The sequence below is a fragment of the Odocoileus virginianus genome, chromosome 4 (genome assembly GCF_023699985.2).
Source record: "Odocoileus virginianus isolate 20LAN1187 ecotype Illinois chromosome 4, Ovbor_1.2, whole genome shotgun sequence".
Classification (NCBI taxonomy): Eukaryota; Metazoa; Chordata; class Mammalia; order Artiodactyla; family Cervidae; genus Odocoileus; species Odocoileus virginianus.
In genome coordinates, this window is record NC_069677.1 from 78,151,019 (window position 1) to 78,175,993 (window position 24,975).

At 45.1% G+C, this 24,975-nt stretch overlaps 1 protein-coding gene across 1 annotated transcript in view; it reads right to left on the reverse strand.

Moving 5' to 3' along the window:
• The window catches only part of DSCAM (DS cell adhesion molecule), an 808,668-nt gene that overhangs the window by 114,144 nt on the left and 669,549 nt on the right, over positions 1–24,975 (reverse strand). Inside the window, exons 16-18 of the mRNA XM_070466795.1 lie at positions 18,516–18,586; positions 2,502–2,742; positions 784–930 (exon numbers count right to left, since the gene is read on the reverse strand). Coding sequence (XP_070322896.1) covers positions 784–930; positions 2,502–2,742; positions 18,516–18,586 — 459 coding nt within the window. The remainder of the gene's footprint in view (positions 1–783; positions 931–2,501; positions 2,743–18,515; positions 18,587–24,975) is intronic.

The following is a 24,975-nucleotide window of genomic DNA, read 5'->3' on the forward strand; positions in this document are numbered from 1 at the left end:
TAAAGAAAGAAAGAAACAAGGAGAATGAAGAAAGAGAGGATAGAGGAGGGGAAAAAAAGAGAAAGGAGCCCCAGAATGGAGGGTTTGGGATAAAATGTCTCCTCGCAGGGATAATAATACCCTCTGGTTCCAGTATTCTTCCTGAACCCCTTCCAGTTCAACCGCAGGAGCTCAAGTACTTTCTCTGCTGAGCTCTGTCAGGAACAGGGAGGGGTCAGTCTTTTAGGACACACGTCACGCAGAACTTTCTAGATACGGATCAAGGTTTCGGTGCTGCCTGCAGAGGCTTGACATAGATACTCATAATTAGGAAAACACATCTATTCCTAGATATCCCAAGTGCCAGCCACCCCCTCCTATCCTTCAAATTTGGAAAGTATATGCTGTTTTAAAAACAGCTTCCTGGGTGGCTCAGCTGTAAAGAATCTGCCTGCAACGCCGGAGACACGGGCTCGATACCTGGGTCGAGGAGATCATCTGCAGAAGGGAATGGCTACCAGCTCCAGTATTCTTGCCTGGAAAATCCCATGGACAGAGAAGCCTGGCGGGCTACAGTCCATGAGGTCGTAAAAAAGACCCAGACATGATTTAGGGACTAAAACACCAGCACCAATGTTTTAAACAGCTATGCACACCTGTTAAAATGTCAGATATGAGACAAGAACAGAACAGTGTGAGGAAGGAGGAAAGTACCCAGCGATGAAGAAGTGCCCAGCCTGTACTGAATCCCAGGGCAGGAGGGGGCATGTACAAATTCCATCGCCCGCCAGTTAATCCTCTTACCTCCGTCCATGAGGTTGGCCCAGTAAATGACTCTGAACCCCTGGAGAATTCCGTTCAAGGCTTCCTTGGAAAGTGTGGACCAGGATATTGATATGCTTTCTGGTGAAGTTGCTATGGCTTGGACATTTTCCGGGGGGTAACTGGGCACTGAAATGAGATAATTAGACTCCGTAAAAACTGTTGGTGGTTTAATTAGCAAACCAATACTGAATAAGCAACATGAGTTTAATATTTCAAAAGTGCAAGCAAAAGAAAAAAATTGCACTCAATCCCCCAAATTAAGGGGAAAAATGAGTACCACTTTTCTGTACAAATAGGATAACTCGGTAAAAATACAGTGACTTCATATGAATTCCAGTGTCTCTCTTTGCAGAATAACTGCTTCACTTTTAAGCAGCTCGCCCCCAGCTTAGAGAGTTGAGAACACTTCTGACCCTATTGTATGAATTAAAGACCATTACTGGTCTGGCTTATTTCCCCATCATTCTTGCAAACTATTGTGAAGATAAGGTGGTTAGATGGCATCACCGACTCAAAGGACATGAATTTGAGCAGACTCCAGGGGATAGTTGAGGATACAGGGATAGTTGAGGATAGAGGAGCTACAGTCCATGGGGTGGCAAGGAGTTGGACAAGACTTAGCAACTGAACAACAAGAACAATACACTAAGTCCCCTGGTGTTGAGTAGTATCTGGAGTGTAAATTGAAAGCTCACAAGCAGACATGTCGTACTTACTGCTCCAACTCCAGCAGTGCCCCTTTCAATCCTAGACCATCCATCAGAGGAAAGAAAAAATGGACTAGGATAGAAGCTAGAAAGATATTTCACATTGAGTTTACGCAAACCTTAAACATCATGACTTGGGAAAGGGGGAAAATGAATCACAAACATCAATGAAAAATAAACATCAAAGTGAAAACCCAGAGGCCTATCTAACCACAACTGCAAGGACTATGAATATGGAAAGAAAATCCTGGATTTCCATTTACTAGCTCTCCCTATAAAAATGGTTGGGATTCCCCCCCCCCCCCTCCCCAGTTCTTTAGGTCAGAAATTATAGATGCAAATTACCATGTGTATTCTCAAAGCACAAGAGGTAGCTGCCATGCAAGCCTTTTGCAGGAAAATCTGCCACCTCCTGCTGCAGCTAACTCTGTGTTTGGCCTCTGTACCTAAACGATGATGCTTCTAGACATCAGGGTTCACCCTGATTTTCATGCACTGCCGGAGAATGTGAGCTTTTAGGCGGTCAACATGGGAGGGTACATTAATTACTTATGGCCGCTAGGGGGCGCGCGGTCACCGTGAGATTAGATCCAGGAAGCCTGCTCATGTCTGTTCTCTGGTCTTAGAATGCTTGAAAATAAAAAACAATGATTAAAAAAGAAGAAAGAAAGAAAAAAAGGGGGGGGGGCCCTCCTTAACATTGACTTATGAGACATTTTTAGAAAATCGGATTTCTACATTGTGCCCAGACTGCTGCAGTCACAGGGGAAGGTTTGAATTCACTTGGGAGAAGCCCACCTCTTGGGCTTGAAATGCAGGAGAAAGATGCTGAAAAGGGAGCGGGTTTGGCTTTTCCATCAGGATGTGTCCAGGGCGCCGAATCCAGGCGAGTTAATTAGGACATGCTCCGCACCGCTGGAAGAAAGCCCCGGTCCCAGCCGGCTAGGCTGACATCACCCCTGCACAGCCCGCAGGGGGCCAGGCACCTACCGTCCTCGAGGGTGGTGGTGATGATTTCCTGAGAAGAAGGCCCCGTCCCGGCCCGGTTGCAGGCCTGCACCACCAGGCCGTACTGGGTGAACTTGTTGAGGTTGTCCAGGGTGTAAATCTCACTGTCCCCTGTGGTGTCGATACTGATGATGTTGAACTGGAAGTTGCCTCCGGTGCTATACTCGCGGTAACCAATCTGGTAGCCACGGATAATCCCGTTTTGCAAATGTTTCTTGGGAGCCTGAGCAGGAAAGAGAAGAACAAATACCATATATTAACGCATATATGTGGAATCTTAAAAAAAAAAATGGTACAGACGAATCTATTTGCAGAGCAGGATAGAGATGCTGACATAGAGAATGGACATATAGACACAGGAGGGAATGAGCGGGTAGGATGAATTGAGACAGGAGCATTGACATATATACACTACCATGTGTAAAATAGACAGCTAATGGAAAGCTGTTGTATATTGCAGGGAGCTCAGCTCTGCGCTCTGTGATGACCTAGAGGGTTGGGAAGGGGGGGAGGGAGGTTCACGAAGGAGGAGATATATGTACACGTGTAGCTGACTCACATTGTTTTACAGTAGAAACTAACATGACGTTGTAAAGCGACTTTATTCTGATTTTAAAAAATTATACAGAAAAAAAAAGAACACTTGAGGTGGGACAGGAGGTAAACCAGCGCCTGCCTACCTCATAGGGAGCCAAAAATGAAATTGAATAAGCATGAAAATCATACAGATGTGACATTAGTAATAGCAGCTATAGCAGCAAACTCATTCCTAGAGGATGCTTGTGGCCAGGTGGTCTGCCTTCACCTGCGTGGGTACACCCAGCCCTCCCCACAGCCTGGGACGCAGCACCTCAGGACCCTCATGGTCACAGGAGACCACACAAACAGGAGAGACAGGAGGGAATCCATGGCAGAGCCTGTGCTCCCAGTTCCTCTGTCAAGCTGCAGGGCCGCTGGCTGCTCTAGGTGGTGGTGGAGTTTCAAAAGACAGATTGAGTTTGCGGTACCTCAGCCTACATCAACCATCATCTGGTGAGACGGATGTTCATGTGTTCACCCAGAAAAATTGACTGAGATCCACTCTGCCACATGGTCCCAACAGAAGTGACTTTTTTAAAAAGGTCCCTGCCTGCAGGGAGCTTACATTCTAATGGAATATTCCAGAATAAAGGTGCTTCCAGGTTGAAAGCTGAATGTGAATGGGAGTCCACCCCTGGCAAGAAGGCAAACCTCTTTCATTTCTTTCATTTCTGAGTCCTTCTGGAATCATTTTATGGTGATTTAAGCTGGGCAAAGAAAGGCTGGAGCTAGCTTCTCTCTGATAAGGATAAAGGGGTCAGTCTAGTAGAAGACAGAACGGTTTTCACTGCTATGTTGAATTTATTTTTTTTTTTAAGAATCCAGACTTTTTTCAAGTATGTTTTAAGAACAACATCAAAGTGATTCTCTATAGTGACAGAGATATTATAAGTTTTCAGACAATCAACAGATACATGGGTGTATGTGTGAGTATGTGTGTGTCTTTGTGTTATGTCTGTGTGTGCATATGTAGGAGCATGTATGTGTATGCGTGTGAATGTGTCTTTGCACCTATGTGTATTTGAGTACAAGTTGTGGATCTCTCAGGGCTCTGAAAAGCTTTCTCAGCCCTGAAAATGTTTACAACCCTGTTGGAGAGAGGAAATAAACACTTAGGAAGCTGGAGAGAAATCTGAAGTGCCCAAGTGTGTGGCAGTGGACAGGAGGCTAGCAGGCATCCAGAAAGTGGTGAAATGAGAGTGGTCTGAAGCAGTCAGAAGATGCTGACCGCAGGCAGGCCTGGAAGGATGGCCAGGGCTCTGGAAAGGGAGGGAGGGCGTGGGGTGAGAGAGAGACAGAGAAGCAAGAATGGACGGTGGGGAGAGATGAGGAATGCACAGGGGTGAGGAATGGCAGGTAGAGAACAGACAAGGTGGATCTGCCCTGGCTGGGGCAGGGCTGGGGGATCGCCCTGGACAACCGACGGGAAGAAGTTCAAGAGCAGATAGTAGCACGAATTCAGCAAATGTCTGTGGACTGCTCATTATGCCGGCTTCCTCATGGAACGAATGTCTTCGGCTGTCTTTAAGAATCTGTCTGAGTTACACAAGAGCAGTAAGATCCCATCTTTTTTCCAAGCAAGTTTCCTCATTTATTGTTTTCTTGGATCCCATTGCTTTTCTCAACAGCCCATTGGGTTTCATGTGTCTGCATAGTCTAAATAGATATCAAAGAAACAGCCCTAGAAACCATCACTTTTGCAGTCAAGTTGGAACTTACAGACCTTGATGTAAAAGCTCACACCTTTTTTATCAGAAGCGGTTGTCTGTGCTTTCCTGTTTTGCATCAGTGAATCACAACTTTTCATCTTGCTTTTCGCTTTGCTAAAAATCAGATCTAAAGATTTCAGATTTTGAGCCTTCCATTACCTGGAATTTGTTTTACCTCAATTGCTTAACCAATTAACCAGTTAACAATTTAACCAATTAATAAAATTAATTTCCCTCCAAAAGACATGGATAAATCAAATGTAAAACAACGATATTCCTCCTATTTCACATAGTTTTTTCATGTTAAATACATCACTCACCCAAATGTAAAGAATTTTTTTTTTAAATTTATAAAGTATTCTAATTTTTCAATGGGCTCCCTGTGACAATTTAAGATTCCCTAAGATGCCCAGTCTGGATCCCAGGACAGGAGCTGTGGAGTCTGATCAGGTAGGAGGTAAATACCCACAAGAGAGTGTTTGCACAGAGCACCCAGTTTAGCTGAATCTTCTATAAGCAGAGGGCCCTGCTGGCTGACATTTTCCTTCTTGGATTTAGGGGGATTAATCACACCTGTGATCTGGCTGCACAGGTAGATTATAAAAGAGATATCTTTCTTTTTTCTCTCTCCATGGGTGAAAACACACTCTGACTAGTTTAAGCAGAGGTTTAGTTCCGGTTGAGTTTAAATATTTTCAGCAGAATAAATATAATATTTTTTACATTTTTCATAGAAATACATTTTAGTCCTGCTAATTCTGCAGCAGTAGGAAGGTTAGTTCTGCTTAGTAGGTTCTTCTGCAAAATATTTTGTAGAAAATATTTTTTATAATACTAAAAGTATATAGCCAACCTTCCTATGTAATTGCTATTCAAATTTTGATGACATTCCTATCTCTCTAAGTAAAGATGAAATCTGTTTTTGTTTCCCACATGGTCATCTTCATATTCTACAGAGTTTGGTGTCTGATTTTTTTCATTTAATATGCTATTATGATCATATTTCATGTTTATGGTCTTTAAAAATCATATGCCATGTTTTATTGAACCATTTTTCCATCGTGGGGGATATTGTTTTTTGTAACTTATTTCCTACCACAAATTAACCTTTGGAATACAGTGCATCTGTTTAAGCTTGTTTATTGGACTGAAGTCCCAGAAGTGGATGGGTGTCTTATTTCAAGGAATTGTGTTTCAACTGACTGTTAATGAGATAGCATTATTTGTTGTTATTTTTTCAGATGTGGTAACTAACTTAAGGGATTGTGTTTATCACAAAGAACAAGGGAGAGAATTCCCCTCCAGGTTTCTGGATATTCTGATTTTGAAGAGATATATGTTGAACAGATACAGGTGAGTTATTTGAGGGTATACATTTGAAGGTATGTATATGGAGTGAGAAGTCAAGTGGGTCCTAGGAAAAATCACTATGAACAAAGCTAGATGGGATTCCAGATGAGCTACTTCAAATCCTAAAAGATGATGCTTTTAAAGTACTGCACTCAGTAAATCCATGGCTGATTCATGTCAATGTATGGCAAAAACCACTGCAATACTGTAAAGTAATTAGCCTCCAACTAATAAAAATAAATGAAAAAAAAAGTACTGTACTCAATATGCTAGCAAATTTGGAAAACTCAATGGTGGCCACAGGACTAGAAAAGTTCAGTTTTCATTCCAATCCCAAAGAAGGACAATGCCAAAAATGTTCAAACTACTGCAAAATTGCATTCATTTCATATGCTATCAAAGTAATTCTCAAATTTGCGAAGCTAGGCTTCAACAGTATGTGAACTGAGAACTTACAAATATTCAAGTTGGATTTAGAAAAGGCAGAGGAATCAGAGATCAAATTGCCAACATCCATTGGATGGTAGAAGAAGAGAATTCCAGAAAAACATCTCCTTCTGCTTCACTGACTATGCTAAAGCCTTTGACTGTGTATATCACAACAAGCTGTGGAAAATTCTTATCAGATGGAATATAAGACATCTTACCTGCCTCCTGTGAAACCTGCATGCAGGTCAAGAAGCAACTGTTAGGACCAGGCATGGAACAACAGACTGGTTCCAAATTGAGAAAAGTCAAGGGTGTATATTGTTACCCTCCTTATTTAACTTGTACGCAGAGCAGAGTTCAGTTCAGTCACTCAGTCATGTCCAACTTTTTGCAACTCCATGGACTGCAGCACACCAGGCCTCCCTGCCCATCACCAACTCCTGGAGTTTGCTCAGACTCAGGTCCATCGAGTTGGTGATGCCATCTAACCATCTCATCCTTGTTGTCCCCTTCTCCTCCTGCCTTCAATCATTCCCAGCAACAGGGTTTTTCCCAATGAGTCAGCTTTTCACCAATACTTTGGTGGCCAAAGTATTGGAACCTCAGCATTAGTCTTTCCAATGAATTATTAGGACTTCCTAAAGGATTTCCTTTAGGATGGACTGGTTGGATCTCCTTGCAATCCAAGGGACTTTCAAGAGTCTTTTCAACACCACAGTTCAAAAGCATCAATTTGTCAGCACTCAGGTTTCTTTATGGTCCAACTCTCACATCCATACATGACTACTGGAAAAGCCACAGTTTTGACTAGATGGATATGCAGAGTATATTATGTGAAATGCTGAGCTGCATGTAGCACAAGCTGGAATCAAGATTGCTGGGAGAAAAATCAATAATCAATCTCAGATATGCAGATGACACCACTCTTATGGCAGAAAGTGAAGAGGAAATAAAGAGCCTCTTGATGAAAGTGAAAGAAAAGAGTGAAGAAGCTGGCTTAAAACTCAACATTCAAAAAACTAAGATCATGGCATCTAGTCCTATTACTTCATGGCAAACAGATGGGGAAACAATGGAAATAGTAACAGATTTTACTTTCTTGGGCTCCACAATCACTGTAGATGGTGACTGCAGCCTTGAAATCAAAAGACACTTGCTCCTTGGAAAAAAATCTATGAAAAGCTTAGATAGCATATTAAAAAGCAGAGACATTCCTTTGCCGACAAAGGTCCCTATAGTCAAAGCTATGGCGTGCTGTAGTCCATGGGGTCGCCAAGAGTCAGACACAACTGAGTGATTAAACAACAACCATCAACTCAGCAAGAACTGACCACCTCCATCTCCTCTTATGGTCACCCTGAACATATCAAATATCTGGATTCCGAGAACTTGACTGCAAGCACCAAGAGCACAAATATTCCTAAAAAAATATTTGAAATCTGATCCACTGCCCTGGCCACATCAGGACTTCAGCTCAGTGGCCACTCTCAAAAAGTGTTATTGTAGATAAAGAAGAGACTGGTTCTGAGCATTTCTTGTTGTTCAGTCACTCAGTCATGTGACTCCTTGCAGCCCCGTGGACTGCAGCACCCCAGGTTTCCCTGTCCTTCACTGTCTCCCAGAGCTTGCTCAAATTCATGGCCATCAAGTCGTTGATGCCATCCAACCATCTCATCCTCTGTCATCCCCTTCTCCTCCTGCTCTCAATCTTTCCCAGCATCAGGGTCTTTTCCAATGAGTCAGCTCTTCACCATCAATTGGCCAAAGTATTGAAACTTCGGCCTCAGCATCAGTCCTTCCAATGAAGATTCAGAGTTGATTTCCTTTAGGATTGACTGATTTGATCATCTGAGCATTTATGAGGTCTAAAAAAGTGATGGGTAAGAATGACCTGAGATGAAGGTTTACATCTTACTGAATATAAGTAAGTGGTAGGAATGAGGAGGGTATAAAGGCAGAGGAGCTGCCTAGCCATCAGACCCATGACACAGCTGTTTAACAAAGGCCTGGGTCAGTCAGTTCACAGGGAATTCTTAGGCAGTGTGTCCCAATATGGACACATGGGTGCAAGCTGAGACCTGGTTTCCATGCTGATATGTTACACGGTGGCCAATCCATCAAGATGGGAGATCCAGACAAGATTTGAAGGAATGTGGAAGTGTTAGTTGCTCAGTCATGTCCCACTCTTTGTGACTCCATGGACTGTAGCCCACCAGGCTCCCCTGTCCATGGAATTTTCCAGGCAAGAATACTGGAGTGGGTTGTCTTTTCCTTCTCCAGGGAATCTTCCTGACCCAGGGATTGAACCTGGGTCTCCTGCATTACCGGCAGATTCTTTACCATCTGAGCAGGATTTGGAGGGGTCCATGTCATTTCCTAGGCCATATCAGGGAAGAAAATAGCTTCTGAAGAGCTAATTTATCTGGAAAACGTTGTCAATTTTTGTTTCCTGCTTAAAATAAGGATTCCAGAAGTCTATTCACTTGTCAGCCAACCAGTGGGTTATACAAGTTTACAATAAGGATCCTTGAAGACAGGCCAATGGATTTATAGCAAACCTCTCCTGGCAACCAGCCCTCTTAATGCCTATTAGGGAAGACGTTAGAAAATAAGTGATTGGAAAAAACAAACAACCTAAAGCGAAGGAGGGCTCCCTTCACTCCACAATCAAGAATTCAAGAATCTGAGTCTCTTTGCAGGCAGGAAGATGCTGCTGTTTACAGATGGCTTTGACGTGTGAGTGTTCTGGTTTTATGTTTTCTCAAATCCCTTCGAATGCACTGAAATTCGCAAAGAAGGCTTTAGCTGTCCACTGCTGTTTCTCTTGTGAGAACTCATTATTTTTCTGTGTTGAATTTTCCTCTTCCTTTCCTTCACCTTTGCATCAGGAACGATTCAGACCTCTTTTCATTTGTCTCATTTATCTGCCTTCTGTGGCACTCTCTCTCCCCTTCCAGCCTTGACAGTTTTTTTTTTTTTTTCTCCTGTGGTCTCCCTAAACAGCCTTCTTTTATCTTTCCAGGAGCTCTTTCTCCAGCCTCCAAATCCCTCCCAACCCCCACTTCCTTTAAGAAACTGTCTCTTTTGATCTCCATGACAACAGGAGCCTGTGTCAATTTATTCCTGTGGTTCGCAAGTGCCTGTATTTCACGTGTCCACCGGAATCAGCCTGCAAGCTGCCTGTGGCAGAGTTTCTGCTCCTTACAGAGATGGGAAAATCAGGGATGAGCAAACGCTCACAGCACCACCAGCGTGGATGTGATGGATTAGAAGCGGCATCTCCAGTTCAGAAAACCACCGGCCAGGTCCTGTTTCCAGCACGCTCCCCTCCCCCTGCTCTCTGCTGGTGGGTGAGTGGACCATCCTGGATGTCAACATCCAGCTGCTGGCCTGGGGAGCCCGAGGCCTCCACTGCAGAGTCCCACACTTGGAACACTGCATCAAGCCAGCATGTCGAGTGACTCAGTTGAAAAATGATTGAAAACATTTCCTTCAGCTTCCTGCAGATTCACTTAAAATGTCACGTGTCCTCACTTCCCTTTCATTACAGAGGTGGAGACAGTCTTTCATCTCTGTGTGCTTCCTCCAGTCCCTCTCATTGCTCCCCAATATAAACAGCATAAATTCCATAACTTGCTCAGTGAATGGATGCATTAAATGTAACCACCAGGAGCTGGCGTCTCTTCTGTACCAGGCACCATGGGTAGGAGACACGTGCAGTGAATTGTGATTAAAAGAGAGTGTGACGCTGGCAGCACTGAAGGTTGGCACAGGGGGCTGTTGGCAAAGAAGGGAAAAGCAAGAGGTGTCTTTTCCCAATGGGAGCAGGGGGATTCCCAAGAAGGGGGCAGTGGACCCGGCTGTGCCTGATGAGGGTACAAGAAATGACCCAGGGATGGAGGGTGGGGTACTTCAGGGAGGGGTCCGCAGGAATTTCTAGGGGGGGGTTGGGGGGAATGGTAGGAATGTGGGGAAGCTAGGGAAAAGCTGGGACCCCACCCAGACCTGCTGATGTCAGAAACACACTCTGAAAGGAGGTGGCTACTGGTCTGAGTGTTAACAAGCCCTCCTCAGGGTTCTGAGCATGCTCAAATCTGAGAACCACTCCTGTCATCACTAGAAAATCATGAAATGGTTTAGGAATGGCCTTGCTTGGGATGGACTATTTAGTTAAGAACCAACAGCTGTGCATTCCCTAGTTTTTCAGACCCCCAAGAACCCTCCCTTTGGTCTCTGCAGAACAGAAGGGAATGGATACAATTAGGACTGTAAGCCTTTTGAGGTCTTAGGAGTCAGAAGGCAGCAAAGAGGCTGCTTCACAGGGTGGGCAGGATGGAGGGGGATAGATGCTTCATTGGTCAGAGCCCTGCTGGGGCTCTGCTGGTCCGATTGACTGAGACAGCATTCACTGTCTTCTACAAGGGATGTGTGTGGCCAGGCAGCTCCCCCTTCAATGTTACTGCTCATTGAGGGACAGGTAAAGAACAAGGGGCCAGCCACATGGTGTGAAATAAAAATTGGATGTGTGATCTGACAATGAGACATCCTTTGGACAGCAAGGAGATCAAACCAGTCAATCCTAAAGGAAATCAACCCTGAATATTCATTGGAAGGACTGATGCTGAAGCTAAGCTCCAATACTTTGGCCACCTGATATGAAAAACTGACTCACTGGAAAAGACCCTGATGCCGGGAAAGCTAGAAGGCAGGAGGAGAGGGGGACGACAGAGAATGAGATGGTTGGATGGCATCACCGACTCAATGGACATGAGTTTGAGCAAATTCCAGGAGATGGTGAAGTCCAGGGAAGCCTGGGGTGCTGCAGTCCACAGGGTTGAAAAGAGTCGGACACGACTTAGCAAACAACAATTGAACAACAAAAACAACAGACAAAGGCGCTCAAGAAGTAACCATGAATGACAAAGTGTTTGAACTGTACACTATCTGAAGAGGCCAAGAACTTGGCCTTGGAGCTGATGGTCACTGTAGGCTGGTCAGACTTGGCAGCCAAGGAGGAGATGGCAGCCAAGGGTGTGCTGTGGCTTGGAACACAAATGCGGAATTTTAGAAACAGGTTTGGAGAAAGTTGTAGGATGAACATGAGATTAACTACTACACACCAGGACCCCTTTATTCTATTTCTAAACTTAAGGGTGGCTCCCATCTCATTCATTCGTTCACACATTCATTCATTCATCCCACCAACAAACAACTGTTAGGTAGCTACTCTTGCTAGACCCCTCCTTTTTTTGAATTCTGCTGTCCTTTGTAAAGCCCACTCTTTGGGAGCAACATAGAGTATTTCTCACCAGCTGTATAAGTTTATCCAGTGGTTTCTGCTGATGGTCTAACAGAGGAATTCACAGCACATGTGCAGACCAGGATCAGTTTGTATCTACCAGCTCTGAGGTCTCCAGGAATAATCCCCACCTAATATCAGGGCCTCTCGATGCCCTGTCTCCTTCCTAAGTGTCTATGTCCAACTCAGGCAGCTGCTGAGGAGGGGGCAGTGGCCTCTGAAGCTCAGCAAAACTAGAGAAGACTTTTGAGACATGAACTCTGCCAGAAGGGTGATGGCTAAGTGTCCCAGAGCCTGGTGGTACAGTCAATCAGAGAGAACTGGCAGGGCCAGGGGAGATGCCCTGGGTTCGGACCAGGGAGAGAGTGAGGAGCGCACTGTGGAAGTTTCTGTGGGGCAATGAAGGGCATAGCCAAGGCCCAGCCAGGAAAGAATTCATCTAGTGACTGATTTAGACAGTGTATTAAAAAGCAGAAACATCATATTGCCAATGAAGGTCCATACAGTCAAAGCTGTAGTTTTTCCAGTAGTTGTGTATGGCTGTGAGAGTTGGACCATAAAGAAAGCTGAGGACTAAAGAACTCATACTTTTGAACTGTGGTGCTGGAGAAGACTCTTGAGAGTCCCTTGGACTGCGAGGAGATCAAACCAGTCCATCCTAAAGGAAATCAACCCTGAATATTCATTGGAAGGACTGATGTTGAAGCTAAAGCTCCAAAACTTTGGCCACCTGATGGTGAAGAGCTGACTCACTGAAAAGACACTGATGCTAAGAAGGATTGAGGGCAGGAGGAGAAGGGGGTGACACAGGATGAGATGGTTGGATGGCATCACTGACTCAATGGACATGATTTTGAGCAAACTCTGGGAGATAGTGAAAGACAGGGAAGCCTGGCGTGCTGCAGTCCACAGGGTTGCAAAGAGTCGGACACGACTGAGCAACTGAACAACAACAACAAAATTATTAGAAAGGACTGTGCTTTTCAGAGCATCAGAGGGGCCAGCATCCAGGGTAGAGCGAAAAATCAGGGTTGTTATTCAAGGGGCCAGCCTGCATATCCTAAAATGCTCTTCTGGCCTTCATCCTTCATGGTTGTCAAGGCAGCACAGAGTGATGATTACAGATAAGGCTACAATGTGCTGTTGTTTATCTGTCTATGACATAATGAAAAGGAGACACAGATTGGACCTAATGGAAGGGTCCAAGCTTCAGCAGTGATAAATCAAGTTACTTGTTCAAGATCATTTCTACTAAATGTGGAGATGGGAATAATATCTAATTATTTTGAAGTCTAATCCAGTACTTTTCATGCTGTATCAGAATATTGTTATTTACTGTAATTTACCTGCCATAGATGCATTTAACCTAATGCTAATCCTACTTTATATATAATATAATAAAATCCTGTCCAGTTATATTTTTACATATGCTCTTTACTTTCACATGCGTGCTAAGTTGCTTCAGTCATGTCCAACTCTTCGTGACCTCATGGACTGTAGCCTGCCAGGTTCCTCTGTCCACAGGATTCTGCAGGTAGGAATACTGGAATGGGTTGCCATTTCCTACTCCAGGGGGTCTTCTCAACCTAGGAATCAAACCCACATCTCCTGTGTCTCCTGCATTGGCAGGCAGGTTCTTTACCACTAGCAGCACCTGGGAAGCCTTATTTTCACTGCAAATATTAAATATTCACACATGTATGACACCAAGGTTTCATTGGTAACATGCCTAGGGTACTCAATAGACAATCAAATAAATTTTAATATTATCCTGCCATAAGCAATTTTTACCTTAATATCCAAACTTTGGAATCCAATCCACTTGTAAAAATGTGATGCTGATATAAATAAAGACCTATTACCAGTCAATGTCCAAAATGCTCTTTTGATTCCAACCTCGAAGTTCCTACTTACTACTCTTAATTGCATTTCTGATAATACATTCCAACCATCAATGCACAAATATCACTGTTGCCTCCAAGTTTATTGTGACCTAACAGTCAGTAACTTGTTTATGAGCTAACTGTTCTGAAACAGAACAAGGAAAGTGTCTGTCCTCAGGTCTCTTGTACTATGCCAGGTTCATCTAGGCTCCAAGTGAAGCCTTCAGAAGACACCATCTGAAAGGACTGCCAGCTGATGAATGGAGTTGGCCCTGATCTGAGCCTTGGTTCAAGTTCAGTTGATGTCCTGTCAGGGCAAATGAGCCGAGAGGACTGGCCTTTTCACTGGGATTGGACAGAGACAAGCCTCCTGGGCTGTGACTCAGCCAACCTGTCTTCCCAGCATGCCCAGGTGTGGGCTGGTATCCCACACTCTTGGTGGCTCAGCAGCCTTTGTGAAGCTGGCCAGCATCTGCTCGCTGCCTCTTTGAGGCTGGGCACTAAGAGGATTGCCTGCTTAGGCTGGGAGGCCAGCCAGGACCTTTGGGGCAGGCAGGCTGGAAGCTCTGTTTTGGGGTAGAGAACTGGAGTTCTAGGAAAAGACCAATCATATGGCTAAACCAAGAGGGCTGATCAGTGGGGAGGTGGGGAGAGGGGCAGAGCATACCCCAAATGAAGCAAATAAGCAATGAGTGGTTTTATGAAGGGCATCTGTATAATTCATACATGTGCAAAAAAGTAAGATGTTAACTTAGTCATGTAGGGCTTTTTAGGGCATCCAGAGTTTTCCAAAGGAAAGGGACCCCCTCCTGACATGCATATTTTAACGTGAAGGTGAACAATGAGAAGTCCATGGGTTTACTTAACAAATACTTACCGTGCTGCTACTGGAAATATAAATAACAACAAAACATGCCCTCTCCCGTCACAGAGCCTATGGTCTAGTCAATTGTAAGAGGTTGAGAGAATAGCCCTATGTTATGCTGATGATCAAAACATTTTGAAATCAGTTTGGATTTTTCTTCTCTCATTATAGGGGAAGAGGTTAAACTCATCAATATGAGAATGGCTGACAATTCCTTAAATATTTGTCAGGCATGTTGGTCATCGGGATTTTTAATAAAAATGCTGAAAATCCAACTCTAGAACTAATTGATTACTTCATAAAAGAAATGCAAATTTTGTGATTTTTCACAGCCTAAGGAGAGAGTTAAAAATTAAAGCAAGGGCTTAAACATTAAGTAAAACTAATTCCAAGGCAGCTCTTGAATTTCCTCTGACTGAGGGAGCAAGGAGGTCGACTTAATGCCCAGTTTTGTCAAGGTTAATTTTACAGTCTGGAAAGAAAGGGGTCGTAGGTAAAAGTGGACAGGTTACTTTATATCCTTTAATTTTAGTGAGGCTCAGTTACATTTATAACATGAGGCTGGAAGGTGCTAAAAAGGAAATAATATTTGTTGAACCTTTCCACGCACAAGCACAATCTTGGCATTTCACATACATTAGCACATCTATTGCTCCTAAGCCCAGCCGGCAGAGTCAGATAGCCAAGAGAGCCAGCGGTCCTCCACTGGACAGTCAGGAGCCTCCAGACCTTGAGCAATTCCCCGCCACCTTGGGTATGTGCTCAGTCACTCAGTTATATCTGACTCTTTGTGACGCCATGGACTGTAGCTCACCAGGCTCCTCTGTCCATGGGATTCTCTAGGCAAGAATACTGGAGTAGGTAGCCATTTCTTTCTCCAGGGGATCTTCCTGACCCAGGGATCAAATGGGCGTCTCTTGCATCTCCTGCATTGGCAGGCAGATTCTTTACTGAAGAACTGGATGTAGAAGTCAAGTGGCATCTGCTACTTATTATAGCGTTGCTATGAAGGTCATTGGCAATAAGGCAATTTAGTTTTTAAATGACAAACTAAGCCATTTTCCCCTGTAAGAGTTCATCTCTGAAATATAGACTAGATGGTAATGATGCCTCGATTTGCTGGAATTGTGGAGATAAGGCACTCTATGGAGTTAAAAGTATTATTCAGAGTGCTGCTGTTGTTTGGTCGCTAAAGTTGTGTCCAACTCTTTGCAACCCCATGGACTGAAGCCTGGCAGGCTCCTCTGCCCATAGAATTTTCTTCATCTTCCATCATACAGACAAGTTCTTGGGCATCTTCCTGTGTGCTTACCATTGACCCTCAGGAGGTTTAGTGTCTAAACTGGCTATATTCCTTCCTAGAGCCCGGGAGCTGTTATTTCCTCTGAGCAACTAACACATCTTCAGTTAATACAATGTCTCTCTTTTTCTTTCCTTCCCTCTTTCTCCTCCTTTCCTGTTAGCCTCCTTTTTTAAGATTTTTTTTTTTTGATGTGGACTATTTTTAAAGTCTTCTTTAAATTTATTACAATATTGTTTCTGTTTTTCAAGCTTTGGTTTTTAGGCTGTGCAGCATATGGGATCTCAGCTCCCTGACCAAGGATCGAACCCGTACCCCCTGCATTGAAAGGCGAAGTCTTAACCACAGGACTGCCAGGGGAAGTCCCTCCTATCAGTCTCCTTACAGAAAATGTCAATCTGGAGCTTTGGTACCATAAAATAAAGGCTTATTTTATGCAACACATGGCACTTTGGATCACTTAGTATCGCCTACAGTTAGATTGAATTGGTGACGCACTTTCATGACACAATCAGGCCAGTGTGAAATGACAGCTCCACGGGCAGCCCCTCCTCCACTCAGGGGTTCAATCACCACATCTCTGTCTGCAGCCCGCCACCCTGGAATAAATCAAGGTCCATGAATAGGACAGTACGGCTGGTTCAGTCTAACGCAGGCAAGGCCTCCTTTCAATAGCCCACAACTTGTTCATCCGTTTGACATTCAGAAGACATTTAGCTGCAATCTACTGACTTTTCCTGCTGCTTCTCTATAGAGACAGAAGGGATACAATACCTTTGAAAGCCTCTGAAGTTTCTATTTTTAGTTATAAGAGCTCTGGGGATAGATACTTCTCTGCTGCAGGACACAGAAAGCTCTAGGGCCTGCTGTAATAGCTGGTCTTTTCAGTGGCAAAATGCAAGAGAATGCGGAGGGCTGGTGGGGGAAAGTTCCCAGGCTTGAAGGTAAGACAGAGTGAGTCAGCATTCGCTTTGCAGCATGGCTGGGCTGTGTGGAGGGCTGGGGCCTGCTGAGCGCCTTTCATCACGAGGCGAGTGATGCTCATGGCTGGCGGATGTCCTCACAAAGACCCTCGGCCCCCTCCCTACCCGGTTTGGCCTGCCCTGTCTGAGCTGAACGTGTGCTGCCCACAGGGATGACAGCTCAGTGGCCAAGCCTCTAAAAAGCCAACACAAAGGGGCTGGCCGCGCTGATGTGTGTTTACATCCAAGGTGGTGTCCACCCCAGCCATGAAAATCCTTTATTAGTAGTAGTATTATAGAGGCTGGTCATTTTATGAAACAGCTGATGCTAGAAGAAAAAAAAAAAAAACGCGAGGTGTGTGGGTTAAAGACCTCACTGTGGCTCTTACCTTCTCTAAGGGAGACACAGGAAAGAGGGTGAGGAAAGAGGGAAGAAGCAAATGAGAAGAGTGCAAAGTGCAACACCAGAAACCAGAAGTGGAAAAGGAAGTGTGGCTTTGCAGACTTTTTGACCCAGCCACGGCATTCTAGATAAAATGGAATTGGAAGGAAGTTGGTCAGCTCCAAGGTCACACGGAGGGCGTGACTAATTAACCAAGCAGATTCACCCACCCCCTAAATTGACTGTAGGTTCCCAGGGGCAGCGCTGCCCAGCATGCTAGTTTGTGATGAGTTCAGGCCAGAGTATCGGTCAACGTCGCTTCCTTCAATGAATTTGGCCATGTAAACCATGTATGCCGGAGGAAGCAGCATGCCGGGTGCCGTGGTTGATGGCACCGTGGCCCAGACTTTCTGTCCCAGCAGCTGGCAATGAGCCCACTGGCAGGCAGTCGGTATCTGCTGGCCATGCTGGGGGACCACTGCCTCAGCTGGCAGCTGGCCCAGCGCTCCCCTCCGTGGGCATGCTCGAGGCCACCGCCAGCTAGGGGCATGACCAGGACCGCTCTCCTCGCTGCCACTTGGCAAGCTGTCTACCACACAGTCCGTGATTTGGCATTTAGGAAGAGGAATTAGAAAATGAAATTCATGAGTGCGGTCACACCTATCTGTTTTTGATTTGCATGAAGACCAGAACTCAGGACCCAATCACGATTCAGAGACGGAAAACATGGTCCAACAACTATAGTCTGAAGATACAGAATCTGCCATAAATACAAAGATCGGATTTTAGTAAAAAAGCTGCTTAGTCTAACTTTACAAAAGTTTCCTACATGTGAGTGAATCACTTGTTGTACACCGGAAATGAACACAACATTATAAATCAACTATGCATGCATGCTCATTGCTTCAGGCGTGTCCGACTCTTTGTGACCCCATGGACTGTAGCCCACCAGGCTCCTCTGTCCATGAGATTCTCCAGGCAAGAATACTGGAGTGGGTTGCCATACCCTCCTCCAGGGGATCTTTCCAATCCAGGGATCGAACCTGCGTCTTCGACACTGCAAGTGGATTCTTTACTGCTGAGCCACCGGGGAAGCCCAGAAAATCAACCACACTCCAAAATAAAATAGAAGTTAAAACAGTGTGCATGCCTTGGCATCATAATACTTAATGTGAGTGAAGGCTCCCCCCCACCCCCATGGAGAAAGTGCCAGGAGGACGCGTGCTTGCTGGGTTTACCTTCCAGGTGACCCTGATGCTCTGGGAAGAGATGGGCTCCAGGTGGACTTCCTGAGGTGGGCCATCAGGAGCTGGAAAGACCAAAACCCACAGGTCAGTTAGAGATAGGTTCCAGCATGGACTGAAACCCACATAACGGGACTCAGGGCCAGAAGAAGCGCCACAGCAGCTTTCATGGGAAAATCAATTTTGCTGAATCACTGTGCACATTTACCCCGTGCTCACTCGCTTCTAGAAAAAGTGAATTTTGACACACATCTTTGTATTCTTCCTCACCTTGTCTTTGACAACTTGATGAATAAACCTTAAGTTAATACACCAGTAAAACAGAAAGTGGTGAAACATTTATTTGATCAAAGTCTATAGTGGCTACGAAGATCCCTCTGGTTCTTCTGGAGACTCTGTTTAGTGATGTGCACTGGAGCACCTCAGGAGACTCAAACTACTTGGGGAGGGGAAAAAAAGGATGCTCCTGCCTCTGATTCTCTTTGATGGCTTTAGTTCTCCACTCTTTCCAAGAGAAAACTTACTAACCTGGGGCTGTAGCCACAGAGAGCAGACTGGAGTGGAAGAGAAAAAAAAAAAAAGCACACAATTCACACCAACCTATATCCAGTGGTTATAGGGGTGCCAACAGCCTGCCACGCACAGTCGATCACTCTGCACTAGGAATCCACCCTGTATTACATACACAGTATAAAACTTAGAGGAGACAGCCATGTCCAGCAGGAGTTTGAGGTGATAACACAGCATACACTCAAGTGTCTTCAGGGAGGTGGAAGCAAAAGGGAACCCAGGGGTCAGCAGGGAGAGACCCCACCGGTGACCACATATTGCTGGGAGGACAGCTTTACAAACACTGCTGAGCTGTGAACAGGCCATTTGTGTGGAAGCAGAGATGCCAGTTTGCAGAAAAGTGAGGAGCACTGGGAGATGAGAAATCAAAAACAGGGAACAGAAACAAGATGGAAGGTTTGGAAAGAAGAGGAAGGGGAAAGAATAAGGCCATTTTAGCAGGAACATGTTTTCCATTTAACAGAGAAAGAAGTTTTGAGTGATGCCACAACACAGCTGCTAAGTTGATGGGCACTTGAATCTTTCTGCCTGAGTTCAAATTCTGGCTCCCTTGCTTAGTAACTTGGAGGTGTTTTGCAGGTGACAATTTTTCTGCACCTCAGTTTCCTTCTCCATATGATGGGATGCTAGAATGTATGTCTGGGTTATGAAAACAGTGTGCTTAGAACATATAAGCAGGAATGATGATTATTCTCACTGGGTGTTTTTATGGAGCACATTAAAGGAGAAATTCAAATTGCAAAAAGAAAAGGTATACTTGAAAGAACAAGGTCCCAGGAGATTAGCAAGAGGACAGAGCAAGAGGGGAGGTGTTGGAGAGAGGGGGGCATAAGGCCAGCACCTCTGGGATGAGAGGAAGAGAACCCAGTGGGCAGGGAAGCAGGGTGAGAACACCCAGGTATACTTGCTCCTTGAAGAAAGCAGGTTCAAATCTGATTGCTTCTCTTCTCACCAAAATCATAAGGTACAAAGTCAGGGGAAGAGTGGTGGGTGCCAGGAACACAATAGAGGCTTGGACTGGTGCAGTAGCCTGTGGAAAAGGGTGTACCCGGTGCATGAGAGCACTGACCCACCAGAGCGGGTAATTTCACTGATGAGGATAATGTGCAATGTGCTGTGAGACAGCACACCCTGGCTCAATTTAGGCTTTATGAGACCACTGATGCATGCAGGAGAAATGCCACTGGGGGAGCTGGGGATAAACAGTGGCAACAGGTGGGAAGAAGTGGGTGCTGGGATTGTTACTAAGTTCCCTGGTGGTTCAGACAGTAAAGAATCTGCCTGCAATGCAAGAGACTCAGGAGTTCAATTCAACTGAATGCAGGTTCAATCACTGGGAGAAGGAAATAGCAACCCACTCCAGTATTCTTGCTTGGGAAATCCCATGGACAGAGGAACCTAGCGGACTACAATCCATGGGGTTGCAAAGAGTCGAACACAACTGAATGACTAACACTTTCTTTTTCACTTTCATTCCACAGTCGGGGATGGCGGGACTGGGGAAGGGGGAGAACGTTAACACAAGGGGGTGAAGAAAGGAAGCCAGTTTTCCAGGAAAGATGCGTCATTGCATGTTAGGAATATATATGTGAAGAGAAGAGAGGCTACTGTATGGAGGTGTCTGCTCAGCAGCTGGAAACATTTATATGAAACAGGTAGAGAGTTGGGTCTGCAGGCTGCTCCCTTCCACTGGGAAGCTCCCCCAGAAACCTACTCGCTAGGTCTCTGTCCTCGCTGGGGACACAGCCTCTGTCCCTGACCACCCCCTCCAGCCCAGCAAGGACGCCTGGCACGAGTTTTCAATTCTGTTCCTAAACATTAGTTCAGGTCTTCACTTTACCTCTTTAAAGGGGACGTGGCAACCTTCAGAGCTTCAGACTTTTCGTCCCTCACCCTAACTTTGCGCCGTCTGCGTCCTGCCTTCCTCTGCAGTTCCCATGTGCCCCCACCTCCCTGCACCCCACATCCCAGCCACGTCCACCTTCGCAGGGGAAACCTAAACACAACTGCCGCCCAGGCAGGTCGGAGCCTGCCTTTTCCCTCCACCAGTCTCCTGCCTGGGTCCAGGAGCCCCCGCCTCGGCTTGGGGACCTCTCACAGCAGGCTCAGGCATACGTCTGCACATCAGTCTTTCCCTTCTCTTAACAGACTCAATCAAAGCTGTGTGGTCTTAGGAACCAAGTCTAGAGTGAGTCCTTGCTTTGATCGGTGCAGCGCTGTGTGGATGCTGAAACTCAGAGCACACTCTCTCTCTCCCTAGCAGGTCACAGGGACAGTGAGTTTTCTGGGGGGCCCTGCAGCCTCTCGGATTTATTGATTCTCCAGGTGCAAAGAGAGTGCTAATGCTGAAGTTCATTTCTATACCCAGGGCGAGGGGCTTCCCATGTTGCACTTGTAGTAAAGAAAACCAGCCCTTTCTGCAGGAATATTTCCATATCAGATGCAATGAAAGCACATGGAACAGATTTCTCTTAAACATGGAGAAGTTCTGTGGTCAGCGATAAGCGCATGGTGCATGCATAAAAATCCTTGAAAAAAGTATTTTGAGGTCTGACGGCTACACTAACACTTGATTATTTTAATTTAATTGTGTGAAGTCAGATTGAACAAGGAGTCTGCTGGTTAGGAATTGGAGGCAATGCAGAGTACCTCCTATTCTGGATTCTTTGTCCTTTGATGCAGCCTTTTCAAGGGGTTGGCTGGCAATAGTTAGCTGTCACTTTCTTGTTGAGATATATTCATAATCAAAAACAAAGTTACTAGGAGAGTGTTTAAAAATTCCCTTGATTCTATCAGAAAACATTATGTGTGAACTTTGGGCATTTTGCTTTTTTCAAGTCTGGTCTTGCATTTTAAGAAGTTCTCCTGGGAAGTGGTCTGGGGACATGGGATAATCCCTGTATCCAGGACAGACCTGACATTTTTTTTTTTTTTTGGTCCCATCGCATAGCATGTGGGATCTTATTTCCCCAACCAGGGATGGAACCCACACCCTCTGCTTTAAAAGCATGAAGTCTTAATCACTGGACCACCAGGGAAGTTTTCTGTGTGTGTGTATGCGCTCCGTCTCTTGCCAGGCTCCTCTGTCCATGGGATTCTCCAGGAAAAAATACTGGAGTGGGTTGCCATTTCCTCCTCCATGGGATCTTCCTGACCCAGGGATCAAACCTGCATCTCTCTTACTTCTCCTGAATTGGCAGGCAGCTTCTTTACCACTTGCATCAACTGGGAAGCCTAAAGTCCCAGAGACCTGCCAGTTTATGAGAATACAAAGCCTCTTTGGCTTAGTCTCTCAAGATTTCTGTGGCTTGTTAGTAATTTATTTATTAGTCTGCTTAGTCTCTGCCGTGAAGGGATTCAGATCTCTCCTCTCTTAAAATACAGTCATAGGATCTATATTAAAGGCAGAGACTGAAAGAATGTCACACACAGTAGAGTTTTGCCCAATATAATTAGGAAGAGCTTTTGTTCGGGTGCTGAATTTTCTACTTTAAGTTTCTAAAACATTCTAAGACAAGCCCTTTAAAAATGATACAAAAAATGATGCTAGAGAAGAAAATGGCAACCCACTCCAGTATTCTAGCCTGAGAAAGCCCATAGACAGAGGAGCCTGGTGGCCTACAGTCCATGGGGTCACAAAAGAGTCAGACAAGACTGAGTAATTAAACAACAAATAAATCAACTATGCTTCAATAAGGTCTTCCCTGGTGGGTCAGACGGTAAAGCGTCTGCCTACAATGCAGGAGATCCAGGTTCAATCCCTAGGTCCGGAAGATCTCCTGGAGAAGGAAATGGCAACCCACTCCAGTATTCTTGCTTGGAAAATCCCATGGACGGAGGAACCTGGTAGGCTGCAGTCCATGGGATCGCAAAGAGTCAGACATGACTGAGCGACTTCATTTTCACTTATGCTTCAATACAATAAATTTTTAAAAAATGACATAGAAATTAGTCTGCTTCCAGAATTTTAGCGCTTTCCTTACAATGCCTAAACTGTAATTTTTTCATGGATCCTCATCTCATTGCAAAAGGACAATTTCATAAAATTAGAATCCAAGGCAGACTGAATTCCCAATGCTGACATGATTGAAGACCAACCATTAGGTATCCACTGATTTAACTAAATTTGAAAATTGTGTGGACATTTAACATTTAAGAATTTATTTAACACTCTTGAATTGAAATTGCACTAAAACTAGAAAGCATAATTTTTTCTTTTTTTTTCAAACCAGAATATTTACCTTATTCCTACACGAAGAGCAGGCTAGAGGTAAGAATTACTGATGAATGTGATTTTCCAAAATGTATAGTTGCTGCATTTTTTACAGAAACTGAAACTATTCAATTTGTAAAAGAGTAATAAATGAAGACTATATTTATAGTTCCTAATGTTTATTCTAGGCAAGGCTATGTCCTGCTTGCATGCTTAGTTCTGTCTGACTTATGACTTCATCAACTGTAGCCCTCCAGGCTCCTCTGTCCATGGGATTTTTCAGGCAAAAATACTAGAGTGGATTGCCAATTCCTTCTCCAAGGGATCTTCCCAACCCAGGGATTGAACCTGCGTTGCTGGCATCTCCTGCATTGCAGGAGGATTCTTTACCACTGAGCCACAGGTAAAGCCCCATGACAACTGTAAATTTCTGTGAAAAATGATAATTCTTTACCACTAGCACCACCTAGGAAGCCCACTAATTCTGTTTGGCTAAAAATACAAGGTGGGCAGGCCCTTCCTAACTGTCAAACCCACAGTGGTCCCCGGTCATCTCCAGTATGGGACATCTGTTTTTGGTCCCTCCCACAAAGGCAGGACAAGCTGTTTTGTTCATTGTTGTGTCTCAGACGCCCAGAACAGCACTTGGCACATAATACGTGCTGAATGAATAATAATTTAATGGAGTAAGCTGTTTATTTGATATACAGTCACTAAATGAATTCATCCTCTCCCCATTTAGGTATCAACTGTTCTTCAATTTATTTGGTTCTTACTAAATTCTATCTTGGTCTCCTATGCCCAGCAAAGAATGTTCTGCTCACCCAGGCTACTTCTCTTTTTTGGCCATACCATGCAGCTTGAAGGATCTTAGTTCCCCTGCCAGGGATTGAACCCGTGCCCCTGGAAATGAGAGTGTCCTTTCCTAACCGCATGACGCCGGGGAATTCCCCAGGCTACTTCTGTCAGAGATGAGCATGTTGTTGTAGACTGTGTTGTTATACCTCAGTCCGTTTTTACACCCCGGTCTCTGCCCAATTTTGGACCTGGCACATGGTAGACCCTTAGCAAATTCTCCAATGAGGAGCCAGAGATAGAAATTCAGGAGTGACTCAGCGGGCGACTCAGCCCAGTGCCACAAGCAAATAAGACCCAAGCCTCTGGATGAAGCCAGGAGACTGCTCTGTGGAGGAGAGAGCAGAGAGGAGGCACTGTACTAGAGCGTGACGTTTGACCTGCTTTTCAAGGGAGAGGACAGAAAAGGAGGCACAGAACTCGGAGGACTCCAGACATGGGCAGGAGCAGCCCACATGAGGAGGAGGGGGCAGGAAGGGAGGCTCATCACTGCTTGGGCCACAAGGAGCCTGGTGTAGCTTCCAGGTAGTAATGGGGTAGGGGAGACCTGGGCCTACACCTACTGGCTCCTTTCCTCAGCAAGTGGGCAGTGAGAGGCATCCTTGGGTGCCCCAGACTTGGGCACTAGCATGCATGCTAAGTTGATTCAGTTGTGTCTGACTCTTTGTGGCCCTATGAATTGGAGCACACCAAGCTCCTCTGTCCATGGGATTCTCCAGGCAAGGATACTGGAGTGGGTTGCCATGTCCTCCTCTAGGAGACCTTCCCATCCAAAGATGAAACCTGCGTCTCCCGTGTCTAACCCATGTCTCTTGT